Source organism: Tachyglossus aculeatus, chromosome 22, assembly GCF_015852505.1.
Source record: "Tachyglossus aculeatus isolate mTacAcu1 chromosome 22, mTacAcu1.pri, whole genome shotgun sequence".
In the NCBI taxonomy this organism is placed as follows: Eukaryota; Metazoa; Chordata; class Mammalia; order Monotremata; family Tachyglossidae; genus Tachyglossus; species Tachyglossus aculeatus.
In genome coordinates, this window is record NC_052087.1 from 1,161,851 (window position 1) to 1,183,011 (window position 21,161).

At 45.6% G+C, this 21,161-nt stretch overlaps 1 protein-coding gene and 1 non-coding gene across 2 annotated transcripts in view; one reads left to right on the forward strand and one right to left on the reverse strand.

The window, feature by feature from the left end:
* PLCE1 (phospholipase C epsilon 1) overlaps positions 1–21,161 on the reverse strand; it is a 217,648-nt gene that overhangs the window by 46,361 nt on the left and 150,126 nt on the right. The window contains exons 20-23 of the mRNA XM_038764430.1: positions 12,399–12,520; positions 9,021–9,138; positions 2,814–2,945; positions 1,783–2,064 (exon numbers count right to left, since the gene is read on the reverse strand). Coding sequence (XP_038620358.1) covers positions 1,783–2,064; positions 2,814–2,945; positions 9,021–9,138; positions 12,399–12,520 — 654 coding nt within the window. The remainder of the gene's footprint in view (positions 1–1,782; positions 2,065–2,813; positions 2,946–9,020; positions 9,139–12,398; positions 12,521–21,161) is intronic.
* On the forward strand, positions 19,196–19,335 carry LOC119944333. The gene has a single exon (XR_005455822.1). It is a non-coding gene; the product is annotated as a small nucleolar RNA SNORA7 (small nucleolar RNA).

The following is a 21,161-nucleotide window of genomic DNA, read 5'->3' on the forward strand; positions in this document are numbered from 1 at the left end:
TCTTTCTTCCCAATCCTTGCCTGCAATTGGCTGGGTTTAACTTGGAGTCACCAGCTAAATTCCTGCTTCTTAATCTGATCAACTCACCCCGTCAGGGAGGGGGAATCTTCGGAGTGAGTCTCTACCCACTTTAGCAACCCACTACCTCTCTGATTGGGGCTTAGCTTGACTGCCGGTCACTCACCGGTGAACCTAGGAATCGTGGACTGGCAATGCAGCCTAGCTGCAATAGCAGGGCGGAAGGAGATCTGTGTTCTAATCCTAGCTCTGCCACTGGTCTGTTGGGTGACCTTGGGCAAGTCATTTAACCTATCTGGACCTCAGTTTCCTCATCTGTCACATACTCCTTCTGAGTCAGGGTCTGTGCCTGATCTGATCATTCTTAGTCAACCTAGTGCTCTGGCACATAGTAAGGTCTTAGTAAATGCCAGAATTGTTACTATCATTGGTGAGATTCACTTTTATTCCTGGCAGATTGTTAGCATTTAGGAATATGTGCAGGATTAGTGAGCATTAAAAAATCAGCAACCTACTGGGGAAAAGACAACAAGGTTTCTGTAAATAGAAATCATGTCTCACTAATCTTCTGGACTTCTCGGAAGGTGTCAATAAGCCTGAGGATAAGCTTTTTTAAAACTGGAAGGGGAGAGAAAACATCCTTGCACTTGCTCTGCTTTTTGCAGGACCTTAGTTCCCATTTGTGAAATTCAGTCTAAATTTTAGTCTTGACTTCTAAAGCGCTGACAGTCCCACCCAATTTAGGCTCATCTATAAATCTAAATGTCATGAATATGAAATACTTCATATGAAAGGGGTTATTCAAAATAAGACTACTCGGACCATTCCAAATGCCATTATTGGGGCAGCTCCAGGATTCTGTTTCTGGCATGGGCAATTTATTCATGCATCTACCCATGGAGGCCCCTTTGGAACTCATGGATGTTTTCGGCTGCACAACTTCCAGTAATAAAAGATGTTTAAATGCCTAAACTGCTCCCCTACTATGTGAAGGAGTGTTTCCTTTCATCTGGTGGTGTGGGATTTGGGGAACACAATTACATGTTTACCCCTTGGGAAAAAGGAACCTCACTCAGCTCGGGCACTTAGCTTTCAGAGCACTGCTGGTGCCATTTTTAGAACAAGGCCAGAACTGCACGTTCCATTTCTAAAAATGCCTGCATTTAAGCCAGCTGCTGGGAAGAGACCCGAGGAAAGAGGTGTCCCACCCTCATCTTCCTTTTTCCCTTTCCTATCCCTCTGTCCACCCCTCTCCAAGATCTGAGAACGAGGGTGGCCCACCCCGAAGGCTGTAACAGATAATAATAATAATAATGATGGCATTTATTAAGCGCTTACTATGTGCAAAGCACTGTTCTAAGCACTGGGGAAGTTACAAGATCGGGTTGTCCCATGGGGGGCTCACAGTCTTAATCCCCATTTTACAGATGAGGTAACTGAGGCCCAGAGAAGTGAAGTGACTTGCCCAAAGTCACTCAGCTGGCAATTGGCAGAGCCGGGATTTAAACCCATGACCCCTGACTCCAAAGCCTGGGCTCTTTCCACTGAGCCATGCTGCTTCTAAGGGTACTTTCCTGGTCTCTGGTCCTCAAAATATCACAAGCAACCAGTACATGCAATTCAGTGGAACCATTTTCTCCCCTGGTATTCTATATCTCTGCTTCTGGTCAAGCAGGCCAAAGAGAGAAGAGGCAGTGATTCCATTTTGGAGAACCTCCAGCTCTCAGATCTGCCTCCTGTCCACCCCACCCCACAGTTACCTACCATCTGTTTGGTAGTTGAGTGCAACCAGCTGGATCCCATGCAGCCAGAATAGGAGGGGATGGGGATTTGAAGAGTCGATCCGAGTGGCGGCAGGATACGTTCGAAGGAGCTGACAAGAAGTGTGCTGAATCAGTTTCTGAGAATACCTTCGGCAGAGGCGCTTGGCAGCATTTTCATTCAGGGATGAGATATGGTAGCACTTGGGTGTCCTAATGAGGGCACTGAGTGAGGTTGTTGGAGAGCCTGGCTCTTCCCCAGCTTGGCGCACAGAGTCCATAGGTCCTGAAATCCAGAGATAGGCTTCCCTTTAGAGATGCAGACACTAATTCTTCATCTCCCAGGGCCAGCTGAATGATGCTCTGAAGCCTTCCATCTAGCCACTTAACTGACTTCTCATTTGAGACAGTAATTACATGAAATGGTAAACGAGAATTTGGTTTATACTCGCTGAAACCAATTTTGACTTTAGTGTTGGAAGATTTAAACTACTCCTGCAAAGCTGCTTGAATCCCAGTGACAAACAGTTTCGAAAGAAACTGTTCCTCTGAGCTGGAGCAAACATCACTTTCTGAACTTCCAGGGAGAGATCGCCTCTCTAGAAAATATATTCTGAACCTTTAAATCATTCATCCCAAATAGGGTCCATGTCATCTGACTCTTGCCCTCACCCCCCCAGTTGAAGTGGTCAGTACAAACTGACTCCACTAAACATTCCAGAGAAGGCTCCAGTTTTTGTGTATTTGTCTTTGTCCCTTAAACTGTTTGATTGTTCCATTGCTCCCGATGTATCTCTCTGACTCCAGTCCTCTCCCCAACTTTTACTTTTAGACTGTGAGCATCTCAAGGAACAGGGCCTGTATCTAATTCCCACTTGTATACTCTTTCCCAGTGCTTAGTACAGTGCTCTGCACACAGTAAGCACTTAATAAGTACTATTGCTCCTTCTCTTCCTCTAGCTCTGAGCCACCTGATCTGTTCATGGTGGTGACCCCATAACCTTTGGGGCTGGGGAAATAATGCCCCCACCCTACCTTTGCTGGGTCCTTTTGTGAGGGCTGCTGTCTCCCCAGGGCCCGTTCTGCTCGGGCTGTTGCCAAAAATGGACTTCCTGCTTTTCCTCTCCTTCCCTCTGCTGGAGCCAGATGGGTTCAAAGTTGAAAGACCTATTCCCACAAAGTTAAAATAAATAAGCTAAAAATGACAAATCCTGGTACACACTACTTTCCATCATTGCTCATAGTTTGTTTTGAGGTCCTGCCAGCCCCCAGGCTGGAATTTGTAAACCCCTCCAACATTTCTGGTTCAGAAGCATTCAGGGCAGGACTTGACAATGCTTCCCTGGACAAATTCCATGTGAGTTTCATCTCTGCTGGGTCAGAAGAATGAAATTGTGTGTCTTGACTACCAAATGGTCACATGGAATATTCAAGTATATTGTTTTACACTAACAATAATCTCTACAATCTAAAAAGCAAGAGTTACAGTCAAAATTCTGATCATCAGAGACCCAATTTCTCTTTTTTTCTCCTTCTTGCTATGAGTTTTGTGTCAATGCCTCTTTTTATTATTATTATTTATTATTATTATTATTATTGTATTTGCTAAGTACTTACTATGCTTACTTACACTGTTCTAAGTGCTGGGGGGGATACAAGGCGATCATGTTGTTCAACATTGGGCTCACAGTTTTAATCTCCATTTTATAGATGAGGTAACTGAGGCACAGAGAAGTTAAGTAACTTGCCCAAAGTCACACAGCAGACAAGTGGCAGAGCTGAGATTAGAACCCATGGCCTCTGACTCCCAAGCCCAAGCTCTATCCACTGAGCCACGCTGCTTCTCTAGAATTCAGGCATCGATCCCACTACCTCTCCCATGCTAAGCGAGTACTCTACCAGTTGAGCTATTTCCCCTATGGTGTATTATCACCCTTCTCTCAATCAGACAGGATAGAAAAGAGGTGAAACTAAAATGAACAAATTTTCTAACTTGCTAACAGCTTTGTTTAGAGGTCTTAAGAAGCGGAGATTGAGACTGGCCTACAGTGAGGTTTGGGGAATATCTGTGGGTTTCCTTTATTTGTGCTTTCACTGCCCCTCAAAGTAATTGATAAAATAATTTTTCAAAATAAAAGGTAACGGGGGAAGGGGATTTTAAAACTAATGATTGCCAGAAGAAAATTTGGCTTTGGGGCTTGAATCCGGCAGAAAGCAGCCTGGCTGACTGATAGCAGGCAGGAAGGACTGACATTTTGTATCCATGGACCATATTTCCCATCTCTGAGCCAGTTCTTGATGGCTGATGACCCCCAGCTTGTCCACATCCCTGGAGGCAGAACTGCCTCTCTTCCACCCTGGGCAGGGTAGGGCAGCACCTGCAGCAGTGTGAGAATAACCCCAGCAGGGGTATCTGCACCTGGGGGAGGCCACCCAAACACATGCTGCTGGCCCTTAGTCCAACTCAGGAAGGGAAAGGACACTGTTTAGAGCATTGGCATTGGCAAAGCTTTGGCTCTGACAGTTTGGATTATTGGACCGTGGACCACAAGAAACCTGAAACTCCCCTCTGCTAGCAACAGTGCACTTCAGCTTACTTCTCACATTGTTTTGGGGTTTTAACGATTCTCTTTCCTTATGTGTTTGTTACCAGTCCCCCTTTCCCCCACCATTTCTCTGCTCTTAGTCTTAGATTGTGAGTCCCTTCAGGGCCAGGACTGTGTCTAATTTTCATCTGTGTAGTCCTGCCCTGTGCTTAGAACAGTGTTCTACAAATAGGCTATTACTAATAGGCTGTTACTAATGCTACTTCTGCTTCTCCTTCTCCTTCTACTCATTCATTTATTCATTCATTCAATTGTATTTATTGAATGCTTACTGTGTGCACGGCACTGTAGTAAGTGCTTGGGAAGTACTACTAGGACAATCAGGTGTGGGACTTGAGGGGAGCACAAGATCACCAGTGTCCCTGGGCACACTTCTGGGCTAATCAGGAGACACACATAACAACTCAATCGCTTGATAAGAATGTTTGTTGAATGTTTGTTGGAATTCATTGACTCATTCATTCATTCAATTGTATTTATTGAGCACTTACTGTGTGCAGAGCACTGAACTAAGTACTTGGGAGAGTACAATGCAACAATAAACAGACACATTCCATACCCAGAATGAGTTTACAGTCTACAAGTGGGGAGACAGACATCAGTAAAAAGAAATAAAATTACAGATATGCACATAACTGCTGTGGGGCTGGTGGGGTGGGGAAGAGCAAAGGGAGCAAGTCAGGGTGATGCAGAAGGGAGTGGGAGATGAGGAAAGGTGGGGCTTAATCTGGGAAAGCCTCTTAGAGGAGCTGTGCCTTCAATAAGGATTGAAGGAGAAGCTGCTGTGGCTCAGTGGAAAGGACCTGGGCTTTGGAGTCAGAAGTCATGGGTTCAAATCCCAGCTCTGCCAACTGTCAGCTGTGTGACTTTGGGCAAGTCATTTCACTTCTCTGTGCCTCAGTTCCCTCATCTGTAAAACGGGGATTAAAATTGTGAGCCTCCTGTGGGACAACCTGATTACCTTGTAACCTCCCCAGTGCTTAGAACAGTGCTTTGCACATAGTAAGCGCTTAATAAATACCATCATTATTATTATTATTATTATTAAGTGGGGAAGAGTAATTGTCTGTCAGATTTGAGGGAGGGTGTTCCAGATCACAAGCAGGACGTGAGCTAGGGGGTGGTGGTGAGACAGGTGAGATTGAGGCACAGTGAGAAAGTTAGCACTAGAGGAGTGAAATGCGTGGGTAGGGTTGTAGAAGGAAAGAAGCGAGGTGAGGTAGGAGGGGGCGCCTCCCTTCTCTCCTTCTACAGCCCAGCCCATACACTCCATTCCTCCGCTGCTAACCTCCTCACTGTGCCTCGTTCTCACCTGTCCTGCCATCAACCCCTGGTCCACGTCCTACCTCTGTCCTGGAATGCTCTCCCTCCACACATCTGTCAAACTAGCTCTCTTCCTCCCTTCAAAGCCCTACTGAGAACTCACCTCCTCCAGGAGGCCTTCCTAGACTGAGCCTCCCCTTTTTCCTCTCCTCCTCCTCCCCTCCCCTCCCCACTGCCCCCCCACCCTACCGCTTTCCCTTCCACACAGCACTTGTGTATATTTGTATATATTTGTTACTCTATTTTATTAATGATGTGTATATAGCTATAATTCTATTTATTCTGATGGCATTGACACCTGTTTACTTGTTTTGTTTTGTTGTCTGTCTCCCCCTTCTAGACTGTGAGTCCTTTGTTGGGTAGGGACCATCTCTATATGTTGCAGATTGGTACTTCCCAAACACTTACTACAGTGCTCTGCACACAGTAAGCAATCAATAAATACGAATGAATGAATGAATGAATGAATGGAGTGCTTTAAAGCCAATGGTGAGGAGTTTTTGTCTGATTCGGAGGTGGATGGGCAACCACTGGAGTTTTTTTAGGAGTGGTGTGACATGTCCCAAACATTTTTGTAGAAAAATGATGTGGGTAGCAGACTGAAATATGGACTGGAGTGGGGAGAGACAGGAGGCTGATGTAGTAATCCAGGTGGATTGTATTCCTCCTCCAGGGGAGGAAAGGGCAGATTTTAGTTATGCTGTGAAGGTGGGACTGACAGGATTTAGTGATGGATTGTATATTTGGATTGAATGACAGAGAGGAGTCAAGAAAAAACCAAGATTATGGGCTTGTGAGACAGGAGGGATGGTGGTGCCAGCTACAGTGATGGGAAAGTCACGGGGAGGACAAGGTTTGGGTGGGAAGATAAATAGCTCTGTTTCAGACATGTTAAGTTTGAGGTGACAGGCGGACATCCAAGTACAGACGTCTCAAAGGCAGGAGTGGATGCGAGAATGGAGAGAGGGAGAGAGATCAGGGCTGGAGATGTAAGGTAGTAGTTGAAGCCATGGGAGGGAATGAGTTTTCTAAGGGAGTTGATGTAGATGGAGAATAGAAGGGGACCCAGAACTGAACTTCAAGGGGCCCCCAGTTGGTGGGTGGGAGGCAGAGGATTGATGCCAGTCTACTTGTTTTGTTTTGTTGCCTGTCTCCCCGCTTCTAGACTGTAAGTCTGTTGTTGGGTAGGGATTGTCTCTATCTTTTGCAGAATTGTACTTTCCAAGCATTTAGTACAGTGCTCTGCTCACAGTAAGCATTCAATAAATACGATTGAATGAATGAATGAATGAGAAGAGGATCCTGAGAAGGAGACTGAGAATGAACAGTCAGAGAGTTAAGAGGAGAACCAGGAGAGGATAGAGTCAGTGAAATGAAGGTTGGAAAATGTTTCCAGAAGAAGGGGGTGGTCCAGTGTCGAAGGCAGCTGAGCGGTCAAGGAGGATTACGATGGAGTAGAGGCCACTGGATTTGGTAAGAAGGTATCACTGGTGACCTTTGAGAGGGCCATTCCTGTGGAGTGAAGGGGATGGAACCCAGATTGGAGGGAGTCAAGGAGAGGATTGGAGGAGAGGAATTTGAAACAGCAGGTGTAGGCAACTTGCTGAAAGAGTTTGGAGTTGAATGGTAGGTGGGAGATGAGGCAATAACAGAAGGGAGCCATTGGGTCAAGGGAGGGTTTTTTAGGGTAGGGGAGACAACGGCATGTTTGAAAGTAATGGGGAAGAAAATAGCCATTGGAGAGCAAATAGTTGAAGATGACTGTTAGGGAAGAAAGAAGGGAGGGGATGAGAGTTTTGATAAGATGCAAAGCAAAGGGTTTGGATGTGCAGGTGGAGGAGGTGGCTTTTGAGAGAAGGCAGGAGATCTCCTCTAGAGACACCAGTGGGAAGGATGAAGAGGAGACCATAATGAGGAGGGATTGAGGAGGGACACGGGTGATTTTAGGGAGCTCACTCCTGATGGTGTCAATTTTCTTAATTAAGAAGGTGGCCAGGTCATTAGGGGCAAGAGGGGGTGGGGAGACAGGGGGTCTGAGGATGGAGTTAAATGCCTGGAACAACTAGTGAGAGCAATGGACATTTGTATAAATAAATGTGGAGAAATAGTTTTGCTGGGCAAAGGAGAAGGAAGAGTTAAATCATACAGGGATAAACTTGAAGTGGACCAAGTCAGAATGATATTTATATTTTGCCAGCAGTGCTCTGCAGCTCGAGCAGAAGAGCGAATGAGATGAACTGTACAGGTGATCCAAGGCATCACCCGGACCATCCCTTCTGGGCTGAATGACAAGAAAAGTCTAGAATCAGTTCCAGTATCAGGAACAATTGCATGGATTGAGCTCTGAAATAATTGCTTGGGGCATAGAGACAAGGAGAAAGCAGTGATCCCTGCTCTGAATGAGTTTACAATCCAGAGAGGGAGTCAGTAGATACAAACTGATGAATACAGCGTAATGAAGAATGAGAAAATGAATTTGAGTAAGGTGGATAAATAAATAAAAGAACACTTAGGTGATGGATGGAATGGCAGGACTTCAGGGGAGTTGGGGCAATTTATCAGGGAATGCCTCCTAGAGGAGGTGAAATTTTAGAAGAGCTTTGAAGAACAGAGTGTAGTTTGGTGAAACTGAAGAAGGGCATAGGCATTTCTGGCAAGGAGAAGGACTTGAGTGAGAGGTCAGAGGATGGAGAGTTGAGAGTGAGACCTAGAGAGAGAGCTAGTATGGGAAGGACAAAAAACGTGAGCCAAGAGAACAGATATGTTAGAGGGAGCCAGCTGATGGAAAGCTAAAAATCTCCCTCTCATTAGCCAGATAATGGGGCAGATACAAGAAGGGTAGCTAAGTCCTGTAAAATACTTTCCAACCTGCTATTTATTTTGCCTTACACAGGCACAACGTATATTTCCAGGTGACCTGTCAGTCACATCAATAATAATGATAATATGGCATATATTGTAAGTGCTTACTGGGAGGTAAGTGCTTGTGTATATATATGTCTATCAGTAAATTTAATGTTCTAGGTTTCAGAGGAATAATATTTGTCCCAGAGGCTTTTGGGATAACCAATATCTGATATCCGTTTTTTAGGGCTGTTATACTGAAACTGTGGATTGGGACCACAAGGGGGCGCTGGGGAATTCAGAATGGTGCAAGTTGCAAAGGCCGAGAACTGAGAAACTGCAGAGCTGTGATAGGTCAGAACTGCATGCTAGATTTGGGGTAAATTCTATTTCATATACATTAAGTTAAGTGTATGGTGCGATTTGCCACCACCTGAATGGGATAAGCAAGAGAAGTTTGTCTTCTTACCTGGAAATTTCACAGCTTGGCAGTAGATGACAAGATCAGAAAGCTCAGGTGCTATTTGCCGACTTTCTTTTTTATTCTGTGGAAGATAAAATTCTTCACCCAGCTCTATATCATAGACCTATTGATTAAACAATTAAAATCCAGTTTTACACTGAAGGTCCTGATAGGCTATGAACATTCTGTGATTGAAACTTTCTGTTAATTCAATTATTTCCTTTCCTACAATGCTTTCTCTCGACAGCAAGCAGTGACCACCCACAAATAAGAGATACAGATGTCCAACTTCAGATGGAATGATAATGAATTGGGGGCCTCTTCCTATAATGGTGATAATGAATAATAATTGTGGTACTTAGCAGAAAGGAAGCAGCGTGGCTCAGTGGAAAAAGCACGGGATTTGGGGTCAGAGGTCGTGAGTTCAAAACCCAGCTCTGCCAATTGTCAGCTGTGTGACTTTGAATAAGTCACTTCACCTCTCTGTGCCTCAGTTACCTCATCTGTAAAATGGGAATTAAGACTGTGCACCCCACGGGGGACAACCTGATTACCTTGTGTCTGCCCCCACATTTAGAACAGTGCTTGGCACATAGTAAGGGCTTAACAAATACCATCATTATTACTATTATAATGAATAATAATTATGGTACTTAGCAGAGGAGAAGCAGTGTGGCCTTGTGGAAAGAGCCTGGACCTGGGAATCAGGAGACCAGGGTTCTAATACTGGCTCTGCCTATTGCCTGCTATTACCGTGGGTAAGTCACTTAACTTCTCTGTGCCTCAGTCTCTGCATCTGCTAAAATGGGGATAATATACCAGATGACCCTCACCCTTAGACTGTGAGCCCCTGGTGGAACAGGGACTGCATCCAAACTAATTATCTTGTATCTACCTCAGAGCTTTACACAGTGCTTGCCAAATAGTTAACACTGAGTAAATACCACAAGTATTATCACTATTAAGTGTGGCCTATGAGCCAAGCATTGCAGTAGATAGAAGATAATTAGATCAGATACAATTCCTGACATCCCTCTCAATCTAAGAGGGAGAGAGAGTAGCTCTCATTCTGATTTTACAGTTGAGGCCCAAAGAAATCCCACCGCATAGCAGGCCAGTGGCTGAGGTGAGACTGATCTTTCATGATGTTCAACAATGCCCTGCAGCTACTCAAAGGGCCTCCAGGATGGCAGGATGGGATACACACCTGCAGGTGGAAAGATGCAGAAGAAAAGAATGCTGAACATCTGCCACTGCTGCTGTAATCCATCCCAGGAGTTTCTAGTATGATCAATATAGCACATTTCCAGTCTTGCTGGAAGCTTTCCACGTAAGATCCCAAGAAAAGCTAGCAAATGCCAAGGTTGCCACAAATTCCCCCATAGGGCAATAGTGTCGGTATCTGGTTGAACTGACCCAGGAAGCGGAGACCACCATTCCTTCTGCCTGGGTGGTACTGATTGAGGATGATGAAGGCAATGGATTTTCCCCTCTCAGTTCTCCTTTTTCCCCCTCTATTCTCTCATTTTTCCCTATCTTGCCTCCACTCCCACCCTCTGCTACCTTCCATTACTGTTTCTTTCTCTAACCTCTGCCCCTAAGAGACAGACGCATGTCTAATTACCTCCTGTGTAATTTTTCCCAGTGCTTAGTACAGCTTAATAAATACCATTACTACTTCAGCTCTGTCATTCTCAGCCAGTGGGGTATTGTCGGGGAAGGCATGGTTTTCTGAGTCTTTTCAGTCAATTTAAACATTGCCCTTCAGTAATTGATTCCCTTGGGAGATGGTTCCCCAAGGAAAATCTCTGAGAAGTTAACTTAAATGAGCTAAATAGAAGTAAACACTTTTGTCAACCTGAGTTTACTACCTCTGGGGATGATGGGATTCCAGGACACCCCACTCTGGGTGATTAATTATCTGGACCCCATGAATCCTGCCATGAACAGGAGACAAAAGCCATGCAAACACAACCCTCAATGTCAGAGACTGCAGCTCCCAAATGTAGTTCATGAGCCTGAAAAGACTCTTAGTTCATTCTCATTGTATCCTGGAAGAATATGTATAGTTTATGTGGCCCTAGCTATTTCATTTAGTGTTCGGATAATGTCAGTTGGTCCTGGCCCCCATTTTCAGGATGCAGTCCTTCTATTTCTCAACACCCATCATTATTATATTAACTCATAATCTCTTCATGGATATAATGCAAGCTCCTCAGACCTTGAATTATCTTTGAGAAAAAAATAGAGAATACTAGTTTACAGTATTCCATCTTTGAGTACATCTCTGTTCTTCTGCATTTAAGCCATCCTTGCTTTCTTGCACCCATCCCAGAGCAGGATCCTTTCTATTATTGATAGCATGATTTATTTGATAGCTAATCCTGGTTCAGCACTTGGTCATTTCTATTTCTTCAGGTCTCCCCTAGCAAGAGCCTTGGGTTCTCTCACTAGTAGCTAATCTCCACAGAGGATTTCCCAATGGGTTCCTTGCTTTTTCCCCCGGCCCTGAACAGGGGCTGTAAAAAAGATCCATGAGGTAGGAAGGCCCACTCACCCAAAGTCATACCCAATAAGGCAGCTGCTCTGCTCTGGTGGGATGGGACTGAAGGGTGATAGCAGGGTTGGGAGGAGCAGGGGATAGGGCTGCTTGTGTTGGCAGAAATGCAGCCAGGAGAAGCCCAAGGTGCTGGCTCACATATGCCTCTTTGAGGTATACTGGAAGGATGGCAGGGCCCTCAGATCCTCAGGCCCAGATACGATGGAAGAGCCTTCAACAGGTAGAAACCTGGAGATCTCGCTCTCCCTAAGGGTTGGTCAGCTAATGTTTGGGGCAGGACCCTGGAGCAGACACTTTCATCCCCAAACCTCTTCAGAATTAATGAGGAGACTATCCCAGGACTCTGTTCTGTGAAGCACTCAGTTGCCTGGAAGCCAAGCCTTGCCTGGCAAATTGAGGGGCTGGCTGGGCCCCAGGGATAGTAAAGGAGGTAGGTAGGGATTCAGGCCACTCCTCCCTGGTTGCAGGGCCAGACCACCCCCTCGGGTTGAGGAGAAGGTAGAGCCATTGGAAGGTTTACCCTTGCAGATAATAATAATAATAATAATGGTATTTGTTAAGCACTTACTATGTACAAAGCACTGTTTTAAGAGCTGGGGGGATACAAGGTGATCAGGTTGTCCCATGTGGGGCTCACAATCTTATTCCCCATTTTCCAGATGAGGTAACTGAGGCCCTGAGAAGTTAAGTGATTTGCCCAAAGTCACACAGTCTACAAGTGGTGGAGCCAGAATTAGAACCCATGACCTCTGACTCCCAAGCCCGGGCTCTTTCCACTGAGCCACGCTGCTTCCCAAGATGTCGCAAGAGAAACATTTTCTTACCTTTCCTTTGAGGGATGCGGAACTGCTGGTTTTCTTTATCCTCTTGGAGACCTCCTCACTGTATTCAAACTGCAGCTTGTCACACGGTGGCTTATTCTCTGGTCTGTCTTCTAGAATATTGTCTGAAAATGAGTTCACAGGTTTTACAGAACTCCTCAAGGACTAAGAGACATCTGTGAATGAGGCTGACAGCACCCTTGGAGAATCACACCAGAAAGGATGTGTTGGTTGAAGCATTTCAAATTGTAGGGCAAATTGTTTCAGGGCCATCGCTCACTTGCAGAAGTTCACAGTGCCAGTAGCAGCAGCTGTGAATGAGAAGGAAAATGTAACACCCTCCCCCCCGAAAAACACACACACTCTCTCACACACACACACACACACACACACACACACACACACACACACACACACACACACACACACACACACACACACACACACACACACACACACACACACACACACACACACACACACACCCCCCCCCCCCCCCCCCCCCCCCCCCCCGGGTCTGTAGCTCAGATTTTAAAAATAAAAACTGGAACCTTATTTCAGATTTGGAAGGGGCAATGGTAAAACTACAATCAGAGCTTAATAAATAATAAAAGCATTGCAGCTGCAGAGACAATTAATGGACAAAGAAATCCTGCATAGATTTGATTCCCAGGGTCTACGTTCATATTGTTAGGATGGGCAAAACACCAATCCCCCAAACCTTGTGTGCACTTTGCAATGTCCTTCACCCCTGTCTACCTACCCATCTATTACAGGGTATAGAACAATAGTTATCTTTCATTTTCTTCCATCAAGGAATTCACCTACGGCATGCTTGAGCTTGAAAACACTCAAGAGGAGCTGCTAACGGAAGTAACAACAGTAGTACCCAGAGGAGGATAACCCTGGGTTTATGGTAGGAGCAAGTATAGACCCAGATCAAGGACAGTTGGTTGTTCATGGATCTAGTTAGGGTTCGTTAATAATAATAATAATAATGGCATTTATTAAGTGCTTACTATGTGCAAAGTGCTGTTCTAAGCGCTAGGGAGGTTACAGGGTGATCAGGTTGCCCCACAGGGGGCTCACAGTCTTAATCCCCATTTTACAGATGAGGTAACTGAGGCACAGAGAAGTTAAGTGACTTGCCCGAAGTCACACAGCTGACAATTGGAGGAGCAGGTATTTGAACCCATGACCTCTGACTCCAAAGCCCGTGCTCTTTCCACTGATCCATGCTGCTTCTCTACCAAACATACTGCACTGTTCTTGGTCACATAAGCGGAATGCTACATGTTACTTAGTTCTATCAATACTTTGCTGTATCTCTGCTGTATAATAGGGGCTGTTGCTTTTGAAAGTAACTAAATAGACACTGGTAACCAAAAAGCATGCCTGAGCAATGTGTGTGCATGAGACCTGACAATTTAGAGGGTGGACATTATTACAGGAATGGCTGGGAGCAAATGGCATTCCTCCAAACCTCAACAACCAGCTCTGTCCATGCCTTTTGGGGGGTTCTACATCTAAAGAGTCAGGAAATGTTGGCAGCAAACTACAGGATTAATCTTGGGGAACCCTAGCATGGAACCCCAAGTGGCCATACTCTGACTACAAATTGCCATGGGCACTGGGACCCTGGTGTTACAACTTGTTCAGTCTCAAAAAGTAACAGGAAATGGCACACTGCTCTGGTACAGGTTTCCAGCCAGGAAAATGCAGCCATGGTATGCACAAAGTGGTATCTCTGCACACATCATGGTAACTCAACTTTTCCTATCCTCCTCATCATTATCTGTCACCCCTGAGGCTCCTCCTCATCTCTATCTGTCACCCCTGAGGCTCCTCCTCATCTCTATCTGTCACCCCTGAGGCCGGCAAGATATGGTACTCCCCATGAGGGCCTGTTATGTTCAGATGGTCCAGACAGGCTGTTAAGTGGGCAGTTGAAGCATTTCCTTTCGTCAGGTGAAAAAAGTGAGAAGCTTGGAAGAGAAGGTGAAATAGAGAAGAATAATCTCTGGGGAAGCTTGAAATTGTCTCCACCATTGGTCATTGCCAAATCCTTGGCTTGCTGTTTGTGGCTCAGGGGATAACACTTGGATTGTGGGCTTCCAAGCTGACAGACACAGATCAAGTTTTGGTCCAGTCACATCCTGTATCTGCTGCTAACCTGCCCCACTCTCTGGAACTATCTAATACAGATTGGGCATCTCCAGTGCTGGGAGAGCGAAGCAGTAGATGGGAAGGGGTTTAGACTGGGGTGGGTGAGCTGACAACACCCAAATTCTCTTACTCTTCCTAGATAGTAGTTTTGAGTGTGGCACTGTAGGACACTGAGTTGCAGGGTGGATTGATTGGCATGTTCTGTGTTAACTGTGGCAAGAGTTAATAGAAGAAACTTTAGGGGTTTCACTCATGCTAATTTGAAAGTCTGGAAGTTCAGTCTACTTGGTGTGGCTTCTGAATTCTTGGGATAAACTTCTGAATTCTGCTTCCAAAACTATGGACAATGGTGAAGTCTCCCTAATGTATTCTGAGTATTTTTTTTCCCAGGGGAAACTTCTATTTTTCAATCAAATCTGTAAGGGCTAAATGAATCTTCACACCCAAGAAGCGCTCACAGAAGATAAGAAACTGAGCAGTTTCAATTTGGGTCAGCCAACGTACCATCCAAACTAGTATTCTTTCTGTAACAGTGACTGCGAAGGATGTTTGAAGAAATGGTGTGACAGTGGCCCCTTTTTGACCTCCACTATCCAACATCCCCAGCTTTGTTTTCAAATAATCCTCTCTGTGCTAGAACTGTGCTGGGTCATTTCTTCTTCTTCCTCTGCACTTTCTCTCTTGGGGAACTTATCCACTTAAATGGTTTCAACGATCAACTTTATGCAAATGACTTCCAAATCTACCTCTCTAGCCATGACCTCTTCCCCACTGTTCAGCCTCACATATTCTCTTCCCTCCAGGAGATCGTCACTTGGATAACATACTGGCACTTCAAACACAGCTTGACCAAAACTGAATTTGTTCTTCCTGAAACCAGTCCCCACAAATTTCCCATCTCTGTCACTGACATCACTCTCCTTCCTGTCCCCAAAGCTTGCAGCCTTGTTGTCCTTGATTTCTCACTGTCACTCTGCTCTCACAACAAATCCTAAATCCTAATTAGCTAAATCCTGCTAATTCTTCCCAAAAGTTTCCGGGATTTGCCCCTTCCTACCCACCCATAAAGCTGTTGGCAGAGCTGGTACCCTAGTACAAGCTCTTATATTATCACAGTTAGACTTCTGATTCAGCCAACTCACTAATCTCCCTGTCTCAAACTTTGCTCCCTTCCCCCTTTACCTTCCCCCCAGCCCCCGCCATTACTCCATATTCTATGCTGCTGCCTGGATCATTTCCCTGAAACACCTCTTAACATTTTCCCTCCCTGAATGCCATGGCTCCCTTCAGTTATCATCCATCTCCCTCCTACCATTCCTCTCCAAACTTGGTGAGTGAGTTGTCTACACCCACTGTCTCAAGTTCCTCTCCTCCAGTTCCCTCCTTGATCCTCTCTAATCTGGCTTTCATGCCCTTAATTCCACAGAAACCACCCTATTAAAGGTCACCAATTATTTTCTTGTCAAATCCAACGGCCTCTACTCCAACCTAATCCTCCTCGACCTCTCAGCTCCTTCGACCCTGTCAACCACCCCCTTCTCCTGGAAACATTACCCAAACCTGGCTTCACTGACACTACTCTCCTGGTTCTCCTCTTACCCCTCTGGATTCTCATTCTCAGTCTCCTTTGCAGGCTGTTCCTCTGCCTCCTACTCCCTAACTGTGGGAGTCGCACAAGGTTCAGTTCTGGGTCGCTTTCTATTCTCCATTTACACCTACTCCCTTGGAGAACTCATTTGCTCCCATGGCTTCCACTACCACCTCAATGCAGATGTCACCCAAATCTACATCTCCAACCCTGATTTCTCTCCCTCTCTGCAGTCTCACATTTCCTCCTGCCTTCAAGACATCTCTACTTGGATGTCCTCCCCTCACTTCAATCTTAACATGTCCAAAACAACTCCTTACTTTCTCACTCAAACCCTTTCCTCCCTATGACTTACCCATCACTGTAGATGGCACCAAAATCCTTCCTGTCTCACAAGCCCATAACTTGGCGTTATTCTTGACATCTCTCTCTCATTCAACCTATATAGTCAATCCATCACTAAATCCTGTCTGTTCCACCTTCACAACATAGTTAAAATCCTCCCTTTCCTCTCCAACCAAACTGCAACCACGTTAATATAATCACTTGTCCTGGAATGCCTTGATTACTGTATCAGCCTTCTTGTTGACCTCCTAGCCTCCTGTCTCTCCTGAATCCAGTCCATATTTCACTCTGCTGCCCAGATCATTTTCTACAGAAACATTCAGGACATGTTTCCTCATTCCTCAAGAAACCCCAGTGGTTGTTCATTCACCACTGCATCAAAGAATAACTTCTTACTATTCATTGGCATTAAAGCACTCAATCACCTTGCTCACCTCACTACCCTCCTATCACAACCCAACATGCAAAAAGAACTCCTCTTTATTTCATCACAGTATGCCATGCTATTTTTTCTATGGCAACTGACTCCCAGTTTTCAGCGGGGATGCGGCATTGTCTGAGCTTTATTTTACTGTATTCTTAAAATGCATCCTCTGTCCCTGTTGCTTTTGATTCTCCAATTTCAGTTCAAAATCCAGCAACTGCTTAGGCATCCTACTGTCACCAATCAATCAATCAGTTTTATTTATTGAGAACTTACTGTGTGCAGAGCACTGTACTAAGCATTGGGAGAGTACAATATAACAGAATTGGTAGACATGTCCCCTGTCTACAAGGAGTGTATAGTCTAGATGGGGAGGCAGATATCAATATAAATAAATAAATTACGGATATGTACATAAGTGCCGTGGAGCTGAGGGAGGGGTGAATGAAGGGAATGAATTGAGGAGATGCTGAAGGGAGTGGGAAAAGAGGAAATGAGGGCTCAGTCAGGGAAGGTCTCTTGGAGAAGATGTGCCTTCAACAAGGCTTTTGAAAGTAAGGAGAATAATTGCCTGTCAGATATGAAGAAGGAGGATGTCCCAGACCAGAGGCAGGGTGTGGGCAAGTGGTCGGCAGAGAGATGGACGAGAATGAGGTATAGTGAGTAGGTTGGCATTAGAGAAAAAAAGTGTCAGGGTTGGATTGTAGTAGGAGAGTAGCAAGGTGATGTAGGAGGGGGCAAGGTGATTGAGTGCTTTAAGGTAGATGGTAAGGAGTTTCTGTCTGCTGCAGAGGTGAATGGGCAATGATAGGAGCTTCTTCAGCAGCAGGAGAGCATGAATTGAATGGTTTTGTGGAAAAATGATCCAGGTAGCAGAGTGAAGTATGTACTGGAGTGGGGAGGGACAGAAGGCAGGGAGATCAGTATAAAGGCTGATCTTCATACTGGTGGGATAGGATGAGTAATTGGACTAACATGGTAGCAGTTTGGATGGAGAGGAAAGTGAGGATTTTAGTGATGTTGTAAAGGTTGAACTGACAGGATCTTGTGACAGATAAAATACGTGGGCTGAATGAGAGAGATGAGTCAAGGATAATGCCAAGGTCATGGGCTTCTGAGAGAGGTACGATGTTGGTGCTTTCTATGGAGATGGAGTCAGGGGAGGACAGGGTTTTGGTGGGGAGATAAGGAGTTCTGTTTTGGACATGTTAAATTGAGGTCTTGGCAGGACATCCAAGTATAGATGTCCTGAAGTCAGGGGAATTGAGAGATTGCAGAGGAGAGAAATCAGGCCTGAAAATGTAGATTTGGGAATCTTCCGCAGAGATGAAGCCAAGGGAGCAAATGAGTTCTCCAAGGGAATGGGTGTAGACATGGAATAGAAGGGGACCGAGAACTGAGACTTGAGGGACTCCCTCAGTTAGGGGGTGGAAGGAAGAGGAGGAGCCCATGAAAAAGACTGAGAATGAGCAGCCAGAGAGATAGAAGGAGAACCAGGAGAGGACAGCATCAGTGAAGCCAAGGATGGATATTGTTTCCAGAAGAAGGGAGTGGGCGCCTGAGAGGCAGCTGAGAGGTGGAGGAGGACTTGGCTTGAGTAGAGACTGTTGGATTTGGCAAGAAGGATATCATTGGTGACCTCTGAGAGGGGAGTTTCTGTGGAATGAAGGGGGTGGAAGCCAGATTTCAGGGGGTCAAGGAGAGAACTGGAGGAGAGGAAGTGGATACAGCAGGTGAAATCAATCAATCATATTTAGGTCATGGGCAAAAGGTGGGCGGAGAGATAGATGAGACTATCTTACTATGTGCAGAGCATGGTACTAAGCATTTGGGAGAGTACAATACAACAGAATTAACAGATATGTTTCCTGCCTATAATGGGCTTACAGTCTAGAGTGGGGACAACTCACTCAAGGAATTTAGAGAGGAATGGTAAGAAGGCTACCCAATTGTGTTGCAGTAAGGATCGCTCTAAGGACTGATTTTGTTCAAATGGCTTTATCATTTCTGATACTGTCTAGATAGTTAATGTTTTGAATAAACCATAAGTGGCCAGATGTGACTGGATGAGATGCCTGTGCTAAGGGTCTAGGCTGCATCGCTGGGGAGAAAGTTGGACAACATTTCATTTCTATAGACCTTTAATTTGTTCTGGAGCTTAGTACCACACTGCTGCCCGACTTGGTTTGACATTATCTCAACGGCTACAGTGGCCTTCTTGATTCAGTTTTCTACTTCTTTACTTATTGTTGCATTTTTGGTCAGTGTGCTGCCTAGCCCCTCTCAGGGTTGCACCTGGAGAGTTTCCAGTACTCTACCAATTTCGACTATGGGAGGGAGACATCAAGCAGAGGCCTACCCATTCCATTCCTAGCTTGGGCAGTGGCTAGCAAGTGGAAGGCAATCCTGCTACAAGTCAAAACTAAACTTGTGCTGGGCGGCAGCAGCATAGGAGAGAGTCAAGGGTGGAGACTCAATTTTACTGCATGGAAGGAGGCAGTGGTAAACTACTTCCATATTTTTACCAAGAAAACTCTATGGATACACTATCAGAATGATTGCAGATGGAGGTGGGGCATTCTGGGCGAGATGTATCCATTGTGTCACTATGGGTCAGAGATGGCTTGACAGCATAAGACAAGTGCTACCTAGGCAATAAAAACACTTGGACACCACTCAGTTTGGTGTTGCCAATATGTTCTTTCAGTCGTGTACAGGTTTCATTTGAGACCATAAGCAAGGTAATTGCTTCACCAACCCACTCACGATGGCCATCTTGCATATGCAGAATCCTACCGCTCCCTCTCTAATGGTGAGCGCAGACAGTGGCCACACTGTTTTGTGATCCTCCCTCCCCACCTATGTGGCCTCCTGAAATAAAAATGTCTCTGCCAAAAGGTTTATTTTACATGTTTTAAAAAATTTAGCCAGCTTTCCAGTGGCCATGGAGAAGGGGGACAATTAAGTGATGCAAGCAGACAGCAAAGGGAAAGGAAGTTGGGAGCAGATGGGTGGTCAGCAGAAAGAGGGAGCTGGAGTCCTGGTGGGTGGGCGAGAAGGGCAGCAAGCAGCTAGCAGAGTGGGAATGCAGGGATCTGGAGCCCAGTGGGGGTCCCATCCCTATCCATCTGGCTGTTCTCCCCCTCTAGACTGTAAGTTAGTTGTGGGCAGAGAATGTGTCTGCTTATTGTTATACTGTACTCCCCCAAGCACTTAGTACATGCACTACACACAATATGCATTCAATAAATACAATCGTCTTGCGCTCCCAAGAATTTTAGGCACTGGAATCTGCAGGAGCTCACCCCTGTTACCTTCCCTGCTCCTTCTTAGTGTGATGGAACTGCTCCAGGGAGGGGCTGTGCCTGTGAATTAGGAGTGGCCCATCTTCCAGAGGAGAGGCAGCATGACACTGACTGTAGCTCTAAATATGGATCCCAGAGCTGAGGTAATAGGGCAGGAGTCTGGGAGAGGCCCACTGGGTTCACAGCCTTGGGGAATGGGGATATTCAGCTGCACTAAGGAGGCAAAATGGGGACTGGGCACTGCTCCTCCTTGGGACCGAGAGGAATCACCTGCTGCCCATGAAGGTACTAAAAATAATACCGATACTACTACTACTAATAATAATAATTGTATTTGTTAAGCACTATGTGGCAGGCATTATACTAAGCCTTGGGGCTGATACAGTCCCTGTCTCATGAGGAGCTCAGTCTCTATCCCCATTTTACAGATGAGGTACCTGAGGTCCAGAGAAGTTTAGTGACTTGCCCAAGGTCACACAATAGACAAGTGGCAGAGATGGGATTAGAATTCATGACCTCCTGACTTCCAGGCATGTGTGCTCTCCACTATGCCGTGCTGCTTCTCTATGCCAGGCTGCTTCTCTGGTATTCTGGGAGTTGGGTGGCTGGTATCCTCCTCCCCCAAATTTTCAACTCAGTTACCAGAAGGCACAGAGGAGATTGAGCCAGGAAGTTGGGTGACATTGGGTAGGTCCCCCAGGATTTGGCCCTTTTTCCAACCTCTCAGGGCCCAGGGGGCAGTCAGGTGCCACACAGTACTGAAGCAAGAGGCCCAAGTTAACATTTATGAGCACAGAGCCTTCTCCTTGCTTGCAATGATTCAGGCAGCACAATACGGTATTGTCACACATCTGTCACACATGTTCCTTAATTTGATTGGCATGTTTCAACTCAGATTTCTGTAAGTCTCACTTTTTTTGTCATGAAATGCTACAAAG